Below are 17495 nucleotides of genomic sequence, written 5' to 3' on the forward strand. Positions count from 1 at the left end.
ACCGTTTCCTTGGTTGGCTATTGATTGAGCGATTAAATTACTTGATCGCTAAATTACTGCGATCAAGTCGGAGATATTATCAGCCGGTTAAGAACTTGTATTGAGGGTTGCATGGTATTGCTTCCCAAACACACTTATAAGGGAGAATTTTCTCTCCAACCAAGTGTTGAAACTTCTTTGTATAGAGATCTTTTATGGAACCTCTCGATGATGAACGACGAACTTGCGCATAATAGCTTGAGAGGAAGAGGCAGGCAAAGCTGCAAAAAGTATTCAAGAAGATATAATGTGTATAAAAAGTAATCGATATAGACGAATCTAGTACCGCACATACTCAGAAGCTCTTTCACAAGTTTATACGTACCTCAACTAAATGGAGTTAGACCAGCCAAGATATTGGAAACAACCAATGCCATTCAAAGCTAATTCCATGCTAATTGTTCTGACATCTGGGCGTTGTAAAATATATTATCACTCTATTATCTAATTGTCTTCCGTTCTACTAAAACAAACCCCTTGCACCTGCATGTACTCAGTTGGAAGGTGCAGTCCAAGTAGGAGGAGGGCTGCTCGAGGTCACTGGAGGCATAGCACGGATGTTGATGTCGAGGGGTAGTAGTCGGTATTGGATGTCAAGCTCCTTGAAAATCTTGACCATCTCCTCCACCAGGAGGGCTCTCCTTGCCCATTTCTCGCCCATGTCCTGGTGGTTCATCCTGTGCGTCAACCAAACTGCTATTCTCAGCCTGTTCAAATCTTCGACATCCTTGAATATTATCATTGGTGCGGGGTACCAGTGGTCCTTCTTGTTCTCAATGTAACTGCATTTAAGATAGCGATATAAACCAACTCAGACATGATTCCATTACAAAAAAAAAAAGACTTACCAACAATTTTTTCCACATATGAGATCCGCCTTAACAGCAGTTTTCTGTTTTATGGGGTCACCAGTTGTAAGAATCGGTACATTGGCAGAGAAAAATCTTATAGTCTCGTGTTAGGACCATCTAGCCTGTGCATCTTTCGTACAATGCACATGCATCTCGCGAAAGATGCTCATTATTGACGAGCCCATGCATTAAACTTGCATCTTTCGTGTACTAAACCAATACTGCATTTAAGATATGAATTGTTTTACTACAATACGAACATATATGAGATTTGCCATAACAACAGTTTTCTGTTTTATGGGGTCACCAGTTGTGAGAATCAGTATATTGGCAGAGAAGAACTGTGTTCTTAAAGGCAATAATAAGTTTCGCGTTAGGACGAATTGCATTCTAAATAGCTGCATAGACCAAATAATTTTCACTTATGCATCATTTCTACATGGCCAGAAGGTTCAAACCAAGACAACATCCTCAATTGTTTTCAATGGACACTTTTCCTGTAAATTCCTCAAATCCTAACGCTCAATCATCTAGTCATTACGAAAGCCTGAAGTAGATAACTAAAGGGGCAAGTGGATTAGCTAATAATATAACTACTGACCTTGTTATTCTTTGTTTCATTGTGGCAATCTTCTCAGTTGGTGTAGATATGTGCACACAGAATTCAACTACATCTCCCATATCAGGACTTCGATAGAAGTTACTGATGGCCTTAGTAGCGAGAACACTGTTCGGAATTATTATCTTCTGGTTGTCATACCTCAGGAAAACAGTCGTTAAGATGTTCATCTCTTCCACCACCATCTGAAACACAACGCATCATGGTTTAGAAACATATATTGTGCAAAAATGTTGAATGCACATTGCTCTATTCGCTTGGGTACCTGGACCCCATCAACTTCACAACGATCGCCGACGTCAAATGGATGCATCACAAACAAGAAAATAATCGCTTCAAATGTCATCTTGCACGAGTTTCCAAATATGAATACCACAAGTAGCAATTGGGAGCTTATGAGAAGCAGAAACTTTTTCGTTGCAATTCCTAGTATAAGGAGCCAAACAATGGCTATTAGGATGCCAACTAGAATGTTCACCATCCGATGGAGTTTGTTCACAGCTGTCTTAGTATCATCCAGGGTCAAAGCTAGTGCTCTTCGTTCTCTGAAAGCATTAACCTGCATTTCATCCAAATGCAACCTCAGAGCTCAATTAGTGGACATTGCAACTATAGAAGTTCAACACATGTAGAAAGACCTTGTAATTACTTTATCGGGTAATTCCAATTAAAAAGGATTGCATTCATAAGCCTAGCGCAATCAATTGATTTCATTATGTCCACATTTTTTAAGAAGCACCAACTAGTTTTTGCTATTTGAGCTATAGAAAACGATCTCATTTTGCATCTAAATTAAAAGTAGGGAGTACCCTAATCTAAAAATATTAATTCAGTAAAAAGTTTTGTCCATGAGCACTCACAACTAGCAATAACAATTTCCCCTTTCAATCAAGTGCTAAAAGAGTCAAGACAACAACATTAGATGCTTTCTACATCTCTTACCACCCAGTTTTTTAAACAAGATTTGCTAATTTTGTGGCTCTCAGATGCTCCTTCAAATAGACTCATCGTCTTTACAACCTCATCTTCTGGCATAAACCGCATCAAGTCCTCTATATATATGTGCCTGACATAGAAGTAGCAAGTCAAAAGACCGATAAAAAATAAGACCAGTGATTGGAAGGTCATACAACTGATAGAGTTACAAAGAGAATATAGAAAATCGCATCAATGAATGCAGAATGGGAAGTTCAGAATGGTAGCAAAGCAGACTATTCAGCTCCTAGAATAATTTTGTAAGATGATGCTAAAATTGATAGATAAGATAAAATTTGGGACTTTTTCTTGAATAGTTTGGCCTACGTGCCATATAAAGGCTTAATATGGCCAGGACAATGATAGGTCCGTGCACAAGATCATCAGGATAGTGATAGAATATAACAACAAATTTAAAAGATCACAATGATGAGGCATACCTAGATCCTTGCTGAGCCACATTCTGGAAAATTTTCTTCGCCGCTGCTCTTGCCTCACTTTCGCTGTTTATTTGCTTCGAAGATTCATCATCGTGACCCGATATCTGCTCATCCAGTGTTGTGAGGTTCCCATACCGCACCAAATTCATCAGCCTCTTCATATTCCAGGCAGATACATTCTTTGGATTAAGTTTATGCAAATGATCGATTGTGATCCCCTCTTCCCCCTTATCCTTTCCTCTAGGACTCTTCTGCACTCTCCCGCTACCTATCACTCTCCCGCTACCTTTTGTTGGCAATACAGCTGCATTAAGGTCGGGAGGTATAATAGCACCCGCCTTCTGCAGGTTCTCAACTTCAACCGCAATCTTCTCCTCCTCTTCCTCTGCTTTCCTCATCTCGACTAAGGGCGGGCCTGAAAGCGTCTCGATCACATATTGATTAAACAGAGACTCCTGAATCCTATCAAAATAGGTGCTCACGTGAAAGGAAGATGCCAAGACCTTAACTATAAGAGTCTTCACAAGCCAAATCATTGTGCCAACCAAGAGACAAACCAAGACTTTCGTGACCAACTGGAGGTTCTTGCTATTGGTTTCTCTCTCAACCTTTTTATCAAACAGAAAGTGCCATGCTATTAAGACTAGCCCCAACCACAGACAATTCTGCACTGCTTTCCTCAACCCATAAACAAAATAAAGAACCCTTTTCCTCAGAACAAAATTCCTCTCAATAAAAAACACAATGATCCGAATCCCCCAACTAGAGACCAATCTCCCACATATCAACACCAAAATCATTACCTCCCACTTCCACAGCATGAGCTTCCACAGAGTCTTCTTCCTAAGATAAGGAATGGTGAGGCTACAGACAAGTGCACTTATGATCAAGATCAAACTTACCCACTCAAGAAGGACCACAAGGCCGAGCGTGCACTTCTTGTACTGCTCCGGCAAGTCCTCCCCCGCAAAAGGGTCGTCCTCGTCCTCGTCCCCACCGAGTTTGGGCGACAATCCTAATTTCGAAACCCGACCCGATTTCTTGTCCGTGTGATCAGGCGGATCCAAGAGCCTCGACTTGTTCTTTGCCGCCCCCGTCAGAAGCCGTGACTTTCTCTTGAACGAGCTGTTGCTATGAAACGAGGCGTTCGATGTGCACCTCAAGACTTGCCCATCTTCGCTCCCCTCCTCCTCCTGCCGCTGCTGATTCTCCACTGAAAACCTGGTGGGCTTGGCCTCGCTCGAGCCGGGCTCGCCGAAGGACACCTTGTTCCGGCTCCTCAATGGCGACTCTTCCAAAGGTGGCAGCGGCGTGAAGTCGTCGTCGTCGTCCTCTTGCTTGAGCTCTTGCATCTCCAGATCGATGTCGAGCGAGAAATCGCCGGAAGCCCGCTGCTTGTGCAGGAACTGACCGATCAGCCTCGACGGCGGATCTTCTTCCAACCCCTTCTTGCCGCTTCCCCGGCGGAAATCGAACTCGTCGCTGCTACCGACTCTGGACTCGGTACCGTTCGCGTTACCGCCGGCAACTTCCTCGTCCTCCCGGAAGTCGTAGCTCGAACCCCTCCAAATCTTTTCGTTCCCTCCTCCGTTCATCGTGCACGCGAACTTGTTCTCCTTAGTGGGGTTCGGCAATGCAAGTTCGCTACAGTGAGCAGATCACTGTGAGTTCTTCCTGTGCAGTGACGATGGCGATGGGAACGAAAGCGACAGGAAGGTGGTGGTCGGAACGCGAAAAGCAGTAACATGGGCGTGGTGTGAATGGGAGTCAAAAGAGGCAAGAGCGAGGTGGGGTGTACGAACGAGCGAATCCCAGAGATGAGATTTTTGCTTTTGCTTGATTGATGGGGGTCGGTACGATTTCGAGGATCGCGAGGAACGAGAGGAGGGACGCGTGTTCTTGGGTTGGTGTTAAAAATTGGATCTTCAGTTGAATTTGCGACAGAGAACATGTGGCGACGGAAACGGAATGAAAAGGACGCGACAGTCTTTGCTGGTTCACGAACCCTTTCGAAAATTAATGTTATTATAATTTGGTGCTTTTGTCAAAAAGGATTATACTTTTCATAGACTGTATTGATTTATACCCTTGTATGAACACTCCATTAAAAAGATTAAAAGTTAAAAATTAACTAAAATTGAATTAGGAATGAAGAAATTTTAACCTTGATGCCAAAAAAAAACTTGCACATTCTCGATATGACTGACATTTTTGCCTTGAGTTTTATTATCGCTTAGCTTCTTAGTTCTATTGATCAAAGTGCGAATATATTAGGAAAAAAGAGGAACCTGCACTATGCACGGAAAAATAGAACTTCATGAAAGCACGACGTAAATTATCATTCTCGTCTTTTCTTTTATAGGTTTTGGAATTTGTTAACATGTCGTGATTTATTGAGCTCGTTAATTATGCATTTTAGTTGGCATTTTTCGGTGAAGAAATAAATTTTCGTGCTCTTTGATTTCACAAAACGGGTTTTGAGTTGTCATGCAGTGCCAACATTAAATTTCAATATATTATCATCTCACATAACAAAAATATGTTTTGAGCATAAAAAGAAAAATTTCTTAATTCGAGTAAGTTTCCTAAAAAAAGTTTTCTTATTTTGGATTCAATTTTTGTCTATATATAAGAAGTGGATTTTTTTTTTGTGAAGTGCAACAAAGAGGAGTTTCTATTTGTGAATTACATCCCAAGAATTTGAAACTAATTAAATTTTGTGCTAAGATTTGTTAGATTGAGAGATTGTTTCGTAAGAAATTGTGGGGCTAAACACCGTGTGAGTTATTAGTTGTAACTGAGGGCTGGGTAACACTAAGGCTGCGTTTGGTCGTCCGGATTTCTAAACAGGATAGGACTGGATAGGATAGGATAAGAAATCCTGGGATTTCTTCATATCCTGTCCACTGTTTGGTGGACTACGGATTTAAAGTTGGATAGGATATTTTTTTATTTTTTATTTTTGCTATTCACGGGTCCGGAGGAGTCAGTGAAGGAAAAAAAAGCCGAGAAATTTTTTTGGTGAAAGCGCACAAGGTGTGGGGATGAAGATGACGGCAAGTGTAGCGTAGGGTTTCTGGAAAAATAGGCATTAGAAATCCTATCCGGGTCTATCCCACCCCCTCCCCCGGATTTTTTTATCCGGGTTATATCCGGTCTATATCCAACCTTATCCTATCTTGGACCACCACCAAACACAGGATAGGATAAAACATATCATATCCTGGCTTTTATCCGGTCGATCAAACGTAGCCTAAGAGTATTTGAATTACTCGAGTGTAATTGTGATCTCCGTTATATCGCTTGATTTATAGTGAAATTCGTTTTTGCTTTCACCGTGGACAAAGTTTACCTGATCGAACCACATAAATTTAGTGTCCGATTTATTTTCTTATTATTATACTGTAGTTTGGGTAAGACCGAGGTAAGCTTGGAAATGATGATGCAAGAAAACCTATTATTTAATGTTAGGTTCAAAATACAATCAAGAATGGCCATGCTTCACTTTTCCAAGTACCAATACGATACGAAATAAAAAGAATTAAATTTATAAAATTGTGAAAAACTCGAGTATAATTAACCTTGTCAAAAGCTTGTGAAGAGACCACATCATCCTTTTACATTGTGGAGTATTTTTTTTATATATAAATAAATTAGATCAAAATGCATGCGTAAATTAAAATTCCTGGAGAGGGCACACATACTTTATGGCCACTTCACGGTTAATCTCTTCACTATTCGAACTCATTTTTATTCTTCTTAATGATAAAGTATGCTTGGGTTAGGTGAAAAGCAATCAAGCATTGGAAACCAATACATGAATTTGTCTCTTGTTCTCCCTTTTGGCATGTGAAAAATAAAAAAGAATGAACATGATTATTCTTCTAAAAAAGTGAAGAAATAAAGGGTTTCTTGTAATTCAAGTGACGTGCATGGTACTGTAATTTTCCATGAAGAAGAAGATTGCATCGTCCCCAATTCGCCATCACAAGATTTAGAGGTATGGACCTAAAAGCACGTTCTAAAACTACTTCGCCTGAACTCTAGAACGTTAAATTCGAGGATATTTCTTAAGGAGAGGAAAGAAATTTTTTTTTCCTCAATTGGGAGCTATGCATACGGCAACGACACGTTAAACAAGAAATGTAATCCTATCAGCCCATCAAATATATACATTCGGATAGACGGGGCAATCCTAATCGGAAGCTCGCTTTTCTAATTTTGATGAGGAATTCTCGATAATCATCATGAAAGATCCAAGGTTAATCCCTGATTTTTACGACCACAGAATTTAGAGGTGAGTGGTCCTTAAATGTATTTAAATAGGTCGGAGATGATGCATATGATGTGACGGGGATAAGAGTGGGTTGGACACATGCTGTCTTTTGGTAGCAATAGGTCGTCGGTGATTGACTCGTGGCTTTGATCGCGCTGCTCTTCACAGGCAAAGCCTCCATCTGTTCTCCACATCGAAACCACAACCTTTTTTTTCCACCGCCCGGGTCATGATGACGATGCCTGTGGTTACTAATTTATTGAGAAAATTTCTAAATTCATTCCATAATCATCAATAAATTTCAAATATTTTAATTATATCAATTTAGTAATAAATCATTTGATAATTTACTCATTTAATTTTAAACCTATCGACGATTTGTCAATTTAGTTTTTCTGCCTAATTTTGGTCAGAATTCACTAACGTGGCGATCTAGTTAATATTGGACACCTTACGTGGCACAACTGGTACTGTTGTAGAGAATTTTTTTTTTCATTTCTTTTCCTTTTTATTTTATTTTATTTTTTTTGGGGTCTCGACCATGGCCGGCGATTGGCCACAAGCAAGCGTTGCGATGCCCTCACCTAGACCTGGTAAGGGCGTTGTGGCCCTTGTTCGATCTAGTGACGGCAACCCTTGTCTAAGAGAGGCCTTGTTGGTCATCGTTGCCTGTGGTCCGCAAGGCCTCACCTGTGGTTGGACACCGGCCATTGTCAAGATCGGCCATAGGCCAGAGAAGAAGAAAAGAGAAAATAAAATAAAAAGGAAAAAAAAGAAAATTTTTAGAAAATTAAAAAATTGGAAAAATTGTCCACGTAAGACGCTTAACGTCAATTAGACCACTACTCGGCAATTTCCTGTCAAAATTAGCCGGAATGACTAAATTGGCAATTCGTCAAAAGATTTAGAATTAAATCAGCAAATTATCAAAATGTTTAAGACTAAATTGACACAATTGAAAAAATTTTCATTAAATTGATAAATCGTCAAAAAATTTAGCATTAAATTGACACAACTAAAAGTTTTAGGATTGAATTGGCCGCCGTACAAAGGTTTAAGATTTTTTTGTATAATTTTTCCCAAATTTGTAAGCAATCTTATATGCCACAAAATCAACTGACCTTATCGTGGAGTTTTTTGCTCTGTTTCCCCATCACAAGAAGTGGAAACGTTTCTGATTCGATTCCTATCCGTGCTTCTCTCCGTTTGGCAATCAACTCTGGATTCTATACATTTCCTTGCTGCGAGAAGTTCAAACACTATAATTGGCGAAACTTCTCTCCAATTATTGCACGTTTGCAGTCGACATTTTGAGGGAAAACAAAAGGTGACATGACTAAACAATACCACACCCTACTTTAAAACCAAGCAACGAGAGAGGTTTGAAGGAAATCCATCACTGTCCATGGACCTGACTACACAAACTACTGCGTCTTACATACCGGGAGAACAACACAGATTCACAAGTAAACTCTGCAGTTTATTATGTTTCGGATTGCGCCATGGTGCGGCGCTCGCCGATTTCCCTAATCTAATGGCAGGTCGGGCCTGTAACTCGGGCTGCCGTCCGGCGGGAAGTCCTCGTCGAAGCAGTGGTATCTCTTCAGCAATTGGGTTCTAAAGCTCGAGGGAGGGCACGGCCGGCACACCAGCAAAGTGCATACTTCTCTCAGGAATATATGCCCGCTCCCCGGCGGCGCGACCGACGCGTCGGAGCTGGACAAATGAGCACGCGAGAAGGACAAGGCGCAGAGAGCCCCCACGAAGATCAGCTTCAAACACGTACATGTCCACAGCTTAGCCATTGACCTTTCTCTGGAGAAACCTTCTGGTACTTGCAATGGTGCCTCAGCAACTTTTCTTTGCTTAAGCAACCTTTTTAAATACCGAGGAAAGGGACTGTTTCTGTTTCCTGCAGAATTAAATGAGGGCATCAGGTTCATGCCTCGATGCTACGTCAGTTATCCTAACGTGCATTGAAGACGACTAATTAAAGATGTGATGCCGCGTTTGTAATCCTGGTGCATTGATGAGATACTTATGAAATACGAAATCTTCAGATTCAGAAATCGATTATAGTGAGAGGACCAACGGAAATGGTGAAAAAGTTGATGATTTGTCTGAATAACTCAAGCTCTAATAAGATGATCCAAATTTATTTATCTTCATTGATCGAGCTACCTATAACCTAAATATGTTGAAATGGCTCTAATATGGGCAACCTCAAATTTGAAGAGCCTAGCCATAATGGGTTCTAAGAGAAAAGACCCAAAATAAATGGGTCATTTCCAACCCATTTAATAAACAAATGGGTTCGTCTGTGTTAGCAGCTTCTCACGCTCTCTAGCTCTTCGTTCCTCTTTGCCAGATCAGAGTCTCTTCAATTACACGGACCGGTTTCGCCACCACCTATCTCCGGCTTTGCCCCCGCCGCCGATCTCCAGTGGCCCTCCGAGGAGTGGAACTTCTCCAAGGACAAGCACTACTTCGGCCTCGAGAACTTCGGCAACATTAGCGTCACTGAACTTCGGCAAGCTTAGCTCATTTTCCGGCTAAGGACAAAGAACACGCGTGCTCATCACCAATCTTTGGGGAAAAGTGCCAAAAAAGTCCTAAACCTTTTGCATTAGTGCCAATTTAGTCCTAAACCTTTTTTTGGTGCTAATTCAGTCCTAAACCTTTTGCATTGGTGCCAATTTGGTCTTAAACCTTTTTTTTGTGCCAATTAAGTCCTAAACCTTTTAAATTGGTGCCAATTCAGTCCTAAACCTTTTTGTTTTTGTGTCAATTTAGTCCTTCCGGTCAATTTTGACCGGAATTTGCTGACGTGGACGGCTGCCGGCCGGCGATCGGTCACCGGCGCCGACGTGGCGCTGACGTGGACAAATTAAATAATATTTTAATATTTTTTTGAATTTTTATTTTTTTTCCTTTTTTTTCTTTTTTTTTCCACTTTTTTTTTTTGGTTCTCTCCCTCCTTCCTCTGGCCGGTCGCCGGTCCGGCGACCGGCCAGAGGCCAGAGGCCGGCGAGCTCGACCTCGCCGGCCACTGGCGAGGGCGGCCTCGCCCGGCGAGGGCGAGCCTCGCCATGGTCGGGCGAGGCCCGACCTCGCCGGATCTGGCGAGGTCGAGCCTCGCCCAGCCGCCGGCGAGGCCCGACCTCGCCAGATCCGGCGAGGTCGGGCCTCGCCCGACCATGGCGAGGCTTGAGCCCTCGCCAGAGGCCGCGGCGAGGGCGAGCCTCGCCATGGTCGGGCGAGGCCCGACCTCGCCGGATCTGGCGAGGTCGGGCCTCGCCGGCGGCTGGGCGAGGCTCGACCTCGCCAGATCCGGCGAGGTCGGGCCTCGCCACTTCGCCCGACCTCGCCCAGCCGCCGGCGAGGCCCGGCCTCGCCAGATCCGGCGAGGTCGGGCCTCCCGACCATGGCGAGGCTCGCCCTCGCCGCGGCCTCCGGCGAGGGCTCGAGCCTCGCCATGGTCGGGGAGGCCCGACCTCGCCGGATCTGGCGAGGTCGAGCCTCGCCCGACCAAGGCAAGGCTCGGCCTCGCCGGGCGAGGCCGCCCTCCCCAGTGGCCGGCGAGGTCGAGCTCGCCGGCCTCTGGCCTCTGGCCGGTCGCCGGACCGGCGACCGGCCAGAGGAAGGAGGGGAAAAAAAAAAAAAAAGTGGAAAAAAAGGAAAAAAAAAAAATTCAAAAAATATTAAAATATTATTTAATTTGTCCACGTCAGCGCCACGTCGGCGCCGGTGACCGGTCGCCGGCCGGCAGCCGTCCACGTCAGCAAATTCCGGTCAAAATTGACCGGAAGGACTAAATTGGCACAAAAACAAAAGGTTTAGGACTGAATTGGCACCAATTTAAAAGGTTTAGGACTTAATTGGCACCAAAAAAAGGTTTAGGACTAAATTGGCACCAATGCAAAAGGTTTAGGACTGAATTGGCACCAAAAAAAGGTTTAGGACTGAATTGGCACTAATGCAAAAGGTTTAGGACTTTTTTGGCACTTTTCCCCCAATCTTTGCGTGCGATAAACCAATGCCCATTAAAAATTGCATCAGGAAAAATCGAAGAGCAATGTTAGAAAGATTGGACATATCGAAATGTACCAAGATTTATATCCGAAAAAAGGTCTTAGACCATCAATGATACGGTGAATTAAACATAAGAACAATTCAAATTTCGTGTTCGCCGTCCATGTTGGGTTAATTTGTGCACGAATAATTGTGCGGGTTGATTCGAAGGTGACTTATATACGGCTTCTTATTCAAGGCAGGCTTAACAGATTATCACAAACAGGCTTGAATGTGGTCAAGTGTTAACACCACAAGAGCACGGTTTTTCGAAGGCGATGCTGATACATACGCATCTTCGATGCAGTAAATTGCTTCGTTTCGGTCAGGTTCCTAGAGTTCAAGAAGAAACTTATTGCAATGTACACATTTTCTTTGGGAATGAGTCTTCTGTGTTTATTGTGCAACTCAACTAAAAAATAGAAAAATAGAAACAAAAAAAGTGCGGTCGTTTTCTAAAAAACGCCGCATTTCAAGCCATTATTTAAAATTTTCCCTCAAAATTTGGGTTAAGCGGCTAGATGACCGAGACATATACATCAAATTAGTATTTCATTCTACGCATAATGAAATTGCTCAAAAACGAACCCGTGATCATTGAACCGGCTAGTTGTATAACTAACTGAACTTATGATCTACATTTCTCATCAAATCAAGGAATGAGGAGCCAATAGCATGAATAAATCGCCAGATCACGATGCCAGTGCACAAACTCCGAGGGAATTGATGAGAACGTCCTCGTTGAGATTATGACCTGTCGGAAGAAACATATAAATGGAATTTCAATTTAAGACGGAAAAAGCACCCTGAGCTACAATCAAGAGATGAGCTTTGCAGAACATCACCAATAAAAACTATCTTGTTCATCGGATTCTCTTGCTCTTTCCATTTGCGAGATGGAACAATCTCGTATATCTCCTTGACAGCCTGCCAAACAGTTGAAAGAAAAGAATTTGAGAAATATGACGCATGAAATCAACGAAAGATCTTCTGTATGTTCACGGATAGCTGCATCACTGATTTCAGCAAAAGCATGCAGAAAGATGTGAGGTATAGATGCAAGGAGCCTACTTTAATCCCATGTGGAATGAAGCAGGCTTAGGAAATCCAGTCTGAACGCATGGATACAAAGTCCTTAATGACAACAATTTTGTGCATGGATGAACTTGGCATTGAGATGGGGAGAACAAATTCACCATGCTATCGATGTCAGACCCCAGTGGAAAAGCCAAATCACTTATATACAATGCTATCAATGCTACCTAATATAATGGTTTACCTGCAAAGTATGCAGTGTGTTTGAGTTCAAGACACTCAGGACCCCTTTACAGCGGTATACATCCATGCCATATTTCTTATCCCAAAGAATCTCCTCAAGCCATGAACGAACCTGCATGAAAAGCCACTGAAAAATTACTAGGGTTCAAATGGGAGGAAAGAAAAGGCAAGGTGAAGGCTCTGTAATTTGGATTTCTTGTCTACCCTCAAATTTATTCTTTCTGAATTATCCCTCCCACACAAATGGGGATAAATTAAAACCTACTACTCAGTGTAAGATCTAGCTAGTACAACCAATGCAACATACTGAAATAGCAAAGAGAAGAAGAACAAGCCCTGTATGTTGATCGACATAGTATTGGTTTCAATGTACTAAAACCATTCACAACGGAGGAGATAAATTATTTAACCTAAGATGGTCCTTTCCCTAAGTTCTTGATCTCGATATTACACATATTATAGAATTCCTATCCAATTTTCCAACCCTATGAAACAGTTGATCTTTACTGTCTATTGGACGGGAACCCAAGCATAAAGGAACCATGTGGCTAACCCCACCAAGTGGAAACAAATTACGGAAATTGTCATAAATGAAACTTGTACGCAGTATAAGATGAAGGCCAGAAGCCATGAGGAGATTCTATCAATCTGTGCCTGCATAATATCTTCACTGTGTGAAAAAAAGAAACTAACACCACAAAAATTACAAAAACCAAAAATGTAGACCATTTAACAGAGAAATATAGAGTAATCGGAGGAGCACTCCACACTTCTAAAAGCAGTAGTCAGCTGCAGACTTCCTTTAAGGGTCAAATCTCCATATGCCTAGATAAGAGAAATCTCAAAGACACAACACCAGGTAAAAAGACACCAAATAATGTCTTACACTATGAACCAAATTCTCTGAGAGAAATATCTATGACATTATTTAAGCTAAGTCATGCCTTGTCTATTTTCTAGGATCTTGCAGATACCCCTAGGGATACAAAATCCTTCATACAGATATTTTATCAGCATAATGATATTTCCAAACCTTACTAAAGCCACATATTACACGCATTCTATGTCTCATTATGTTCCACCATCATAAATTAAAAATGTTTCGATGACACAGATATAAATCATCAGACTAACATCATACTTTCCACTATCCTAAAATGATATTGCAGTTAAATAAAATATTAAACAGATAATTCCCAATTAATTTGCTCACTAAAAGTTCCAAATATCATACTGCTGACAAAGGATGACATATATCAGTAAATATGACCCTTGCGTCTGTACCTCATGCATTACCTTATCGAGATCAACTTTCCGAGGCTCACAAATGCATAATGTGCGCACTCTACTGTCATGAAGTTCTCTACCAGAAAGAGATTGATTTTCTTGCAACAGGGCTTCTAAGTGAGCAACACGCTGAAAGAGCATATTGAGCAATATGATTAACTTAAAAATGAGAGTCAACAATAAGTATAATTAGTGAAGATACATATAACTCACTGTAGCATCATAGGCCTGCCGATCCAAAATTGTTGGCAAGTCAACTTGACATCTAACAGTGCGAATGATGTCGGCAATAGAGTTAATGCCATGTATTTCCTTCTCCAATTCTTCCAAGGCACCAGTGGCCTCCAAGGAAACCAAATCAACCTTGTTAAGAATCACCACATCCTACAACAGTAAAAAGTTTCTGTAAGAACCTCCTACATTCCAAACTCTCCTATCCAACAGAAAAATAAAGACAAACATGATGAAAAAATCATGGAGATGGAATATGTGCCCTAGAGTGAATGAACTAAGATGCACGAATAACAATAATTCAAAATCTTACCGCAAATGCAATTTGAAGATACGCTTCTGGAAATGAAGAAGAATCACGCTGCTCATTGAGCTGCAATCGGAGGTTTTTAGCATCTACAACCTAGTGAAGGAGCAGCATATCAAACAAGGGCTGAAGAAAAAATAGACTTCATCAATGATGATTTTGTCTTATAGGCATGTAAACAACATGTAAATGTATATTAACCTTGCCATCCCCGAAAAGCAAAAAATGTAAGAACGGCAAAAACCCAAGAAAGAAAAGGAAAGAACAAGAGGGTCCTCATAAATGGGGCATTCTGCTTATCAAGTGTACAGACATAGCAAATATAAAGTAATTGAGTTCCGAGTTCCATCTTTGCATTAATGTCCACCGAAGCAAAATGGCAAAGGCAGAAGCACAGCTACTACACCTCACCACCTCAAGGTCAAACATAACAATGACTTGCTTAAGCTGTTCGACAGATATATAAGTAGGGGATGCGAAAGTTTCAGACTTTAATTAGGGAAAGTAACGTGGGATTTCCAGCCAGAATAAAAGTACTTGAGAAAATAATACCCAAGTGGTTATGTAGTTTCACTTTCAAAAGCATAGTTTAAGAAGAGATGAACAAAATGTCAGCAAGTGTAATATGATCCTTGCAAAACAAACTAAGATATCATCAATAACTTCTTACTGTGACAATGGAGTCGAGCTTCACAGCAGATTCAAGCTGCTCATCCAACCAAAGAACAGACGCAAGAGGAGCAGGGTTCGCCAAGCCGGTCGTTTCCAGCAATATATGGTCGAGCCTATCCTACCAGAACAACAACAAAGGCAGTTGTCAGCTTCTGCCACAACATTCTAATTGCACAAGACAACACCTGGAATCCCGAGCAAATTCCAATCATGAAGAAATTTAAGCAGAACTTAATGCCGAAAATGATAAACAGATCGAGACAAATCCAGAAAAGAGTGTCAACAAAACCTCACAAGCTCATGCGCGTCAGATAATTCCTAATTAGGCTAGTGGTCCTCATAAGAGGAGGACGACGACACCAACACCAACACCAACACCAACACCAACAAGAACATAATCCCTGTTGCCCAGGCCGAAATATAACCTTCGCTCAAGCTCGAAACCTCTGTCTACTTTTCATTTCACTTCCTCCACAAAGCCACACGCTCATTCCAACACTAAGACAGCACATAAAAGAGAGAATTTATAAATCTCCAAAACAAAAATTTGATTACAGACCTTTCTTTCCTCTGAACAAGTTGCTCGAGGGCTTGAACCAGGCTGTGCTTGACGGTGCAGCAGACGCAGCCGTTCGCGAGCTCCACCCACTCTTCGACGAGATCCCCGCCCTCCCCTTCGTTGATCATCGCCCTCTCCACCCCGAGCTCTTCCCCGAACTCGTTCAGTATCACGGCTATCCTCTTCCCGTGCTGAGAGTTCAGGACGTGGTTCACGAGCTGCCAAATCAAACGCATCGCGTTCCGAAGAGGGGAGTCACGGCGGTAAAAGGAAAAAAAAAGGAAACTTCGAAATTCCCGAGGAACCGGGGCGACGAATTCGAGGAGGAAGAAAGCGGAACGACGCTCACCGTGGATTTGCCGGCGCCGAGGTAGCCGGTGATGACGGTGACGCCGACCGAGGCGCCGCCGACGCCGACCGAGGCGCCGCCGCCGCCGCCGTCTTCGGCCCGCTGCGCCGGGTCGGACGTTCCGGGGATTTCGATCGCAAGCGGCGGAGCTTCGTCAAGTTCGGCGTGGTCTTCCATGGCCGATCGGAGGGAGTTTTAGCTCGAGGGTCTACGGGGAGTTTTTCATTTGGGACTCCTCCCCAGTGTTCACGCTAATAAGCAGCGAGTCAAAATCCAATTCCACCGAAGCATAAATATATAAATAATATCACAATTGTAATAAATTTACTCTAACTTAATTTTTTGATAATTAAAAATAATATATTGATATATCTATAATAATTTTATTTCAAATTAAAGTTTTGATCATTAAAAATCCCAACTAATACATTTGTGATAAATTTACCTTTGATGAACACCACACGTGTGACAAACGGAGAGTAAGTTTGAGATTTTTCGTGATCAAAATAAAGTTTGAGGTAAATTTATTACGAATGTACCAGTTTGAAGTTTTTCATGATATTAACCTATTGAATAAGGTTTTTTATCTTAAAAATTTATTGGGCCAATTCCCAATGCCATCAACATTATTCTCCTCTTTGTCAATGTCATATTTGATGTTTCCCAACTTCGATTTTATTCGGTCTAATCGATATATTCTTTCGAAATCGAATATAATTACCTTATCAGTTTGATCCGATTGACTTATGATGTGGCAATCCGACTTACTGCGCAGCTATTCGCGTCATAAATATCAAATGAGTTTGAGGAGAAAGTTGAATAAGGCTTGTGCTAAGATTTATAGCTTTAGCATATTGTGTTTGAGACCAGGCTTCTTATCCCTCCGGGACTCATCCGCATAGGGTTGGATATGAAATTTTATCACAATTGAAATTTCATAGAAATGTACTTCGCTCAAAGCAGATAATTAAAAAGGCATTATTCATTAGTTGAGGAGTGAAACCCACAAAGGTATTACACACCTTTGTTTAACTAAAAAAAAAAGGAAAATTTCCGAACTTTATTGTTTAACTATAAAAAAGGAAAATTTCCAAACTTTAGTGCAATGAATAGATCTTTTGGCAACCCTGAGTGCATGAATCTGCACAAGCTCTCACTTTTGTCACGTCCGCTCCAACTTTCTTGGTATCTACATGAGTTCAAAGTCACTCACAACAAAATTGACATCGAATCTCTTTTAACAAAGCATATATATAAAAGTCCAAGGAAATGAAATGGTATAGTATGCAACCATGCTCTCATAATTAAATTACATCAATAAATCACTCATAAGTAAACACGATTATACAATAGAGAAGCTAGTTTATATCTTCGATCTCAATGCAAAGATTATTACCTGGATGGTAGTGAAAGCAAGTTGACAAGAAACAACCGACTTCGCAGTGCTCTGATGCTGCGGATGTCAAGGACTCGCTATGGTGATGCTTGAAGCAATCTTTAATGCATCGAACCGGGTCATCTGACTTCACGACACAACGAAA

At 41.7% G+C, this 17495-nt stretch overlaps 2 protein-coding genes across 2 annotated transcripts; both read right to left on the reverse strand.

Annotated features, from left to right (window-relative positions):
• Positions 1–263: 263 nt before the first annotated feature.
• LOC115672029 (mechanosensitive ion channel protein 6-like) lies at positions 264–4773 on the reverse strand. Its single transcript, XM_030593770.2, has 5 exons — positions 2925–4773; positions 2452–2575; positions 1775–2068; positions 1492–1694; positions 264–821 (listed from the first exon to the last, which is right to left on the reverse strand). The coding sequence occupies exons 1-5, from the start codon at positions 4517–4519 to the stop codon at positions 533–535; spliced, it is 2505 nt and encodes an 834-aa protein (XP_030449630.2). The 5' UTR covers positions 4520–4773; the 3' UTR covers positions 264–532.
• Positions 4774–11701: 6928 nt separating this feature from the next.
• LOC115672094 (uncharacterized) lies at positions 11702–16199 on the reverse strand. The gene is made up of 9 exons (XM_030593859.2): positions 15955–16199; positions 15606–15823; positions 15045–15159; positions 14381–14470; positions 14050–14220; positions 13846–13965; positions 12551–12661; positions 12117–12198; positions 11702–12025 (listed from the first exon to the last, which is right to left on the reverse strand). The coding sequence occupies exons 1-9, from the start codon at positions 16129–16131 to the stop codon at positions 11964–11966; spliced, it is 1146 nt and encodes a 381-aa protein (XP_030449719.1). The 5' UTR covers positions 16132–16199; the 3' UTR covers positions 11702–11963.
• Positions 16200–17495: the final 1296 nt, after the last annotated feature.

This window comes from Syzygium oleosum, unplaced genomic scaffold, assembly GCF_021117445.2.
Source record: "Syzygium oleosum isolate NSW1041296 unplaced genomic scaffold, Sole_v2.1 Sole_v2.03, whole genome shotgun sequence".
In the NCBI taxonomy this organism is placed as follows: Eukaryota; Viridiplantae; Streptophyta; class Magnoliopsida; order Myrtales; family Myrtaceae; genus Syzygium; species Syzygium oleosum.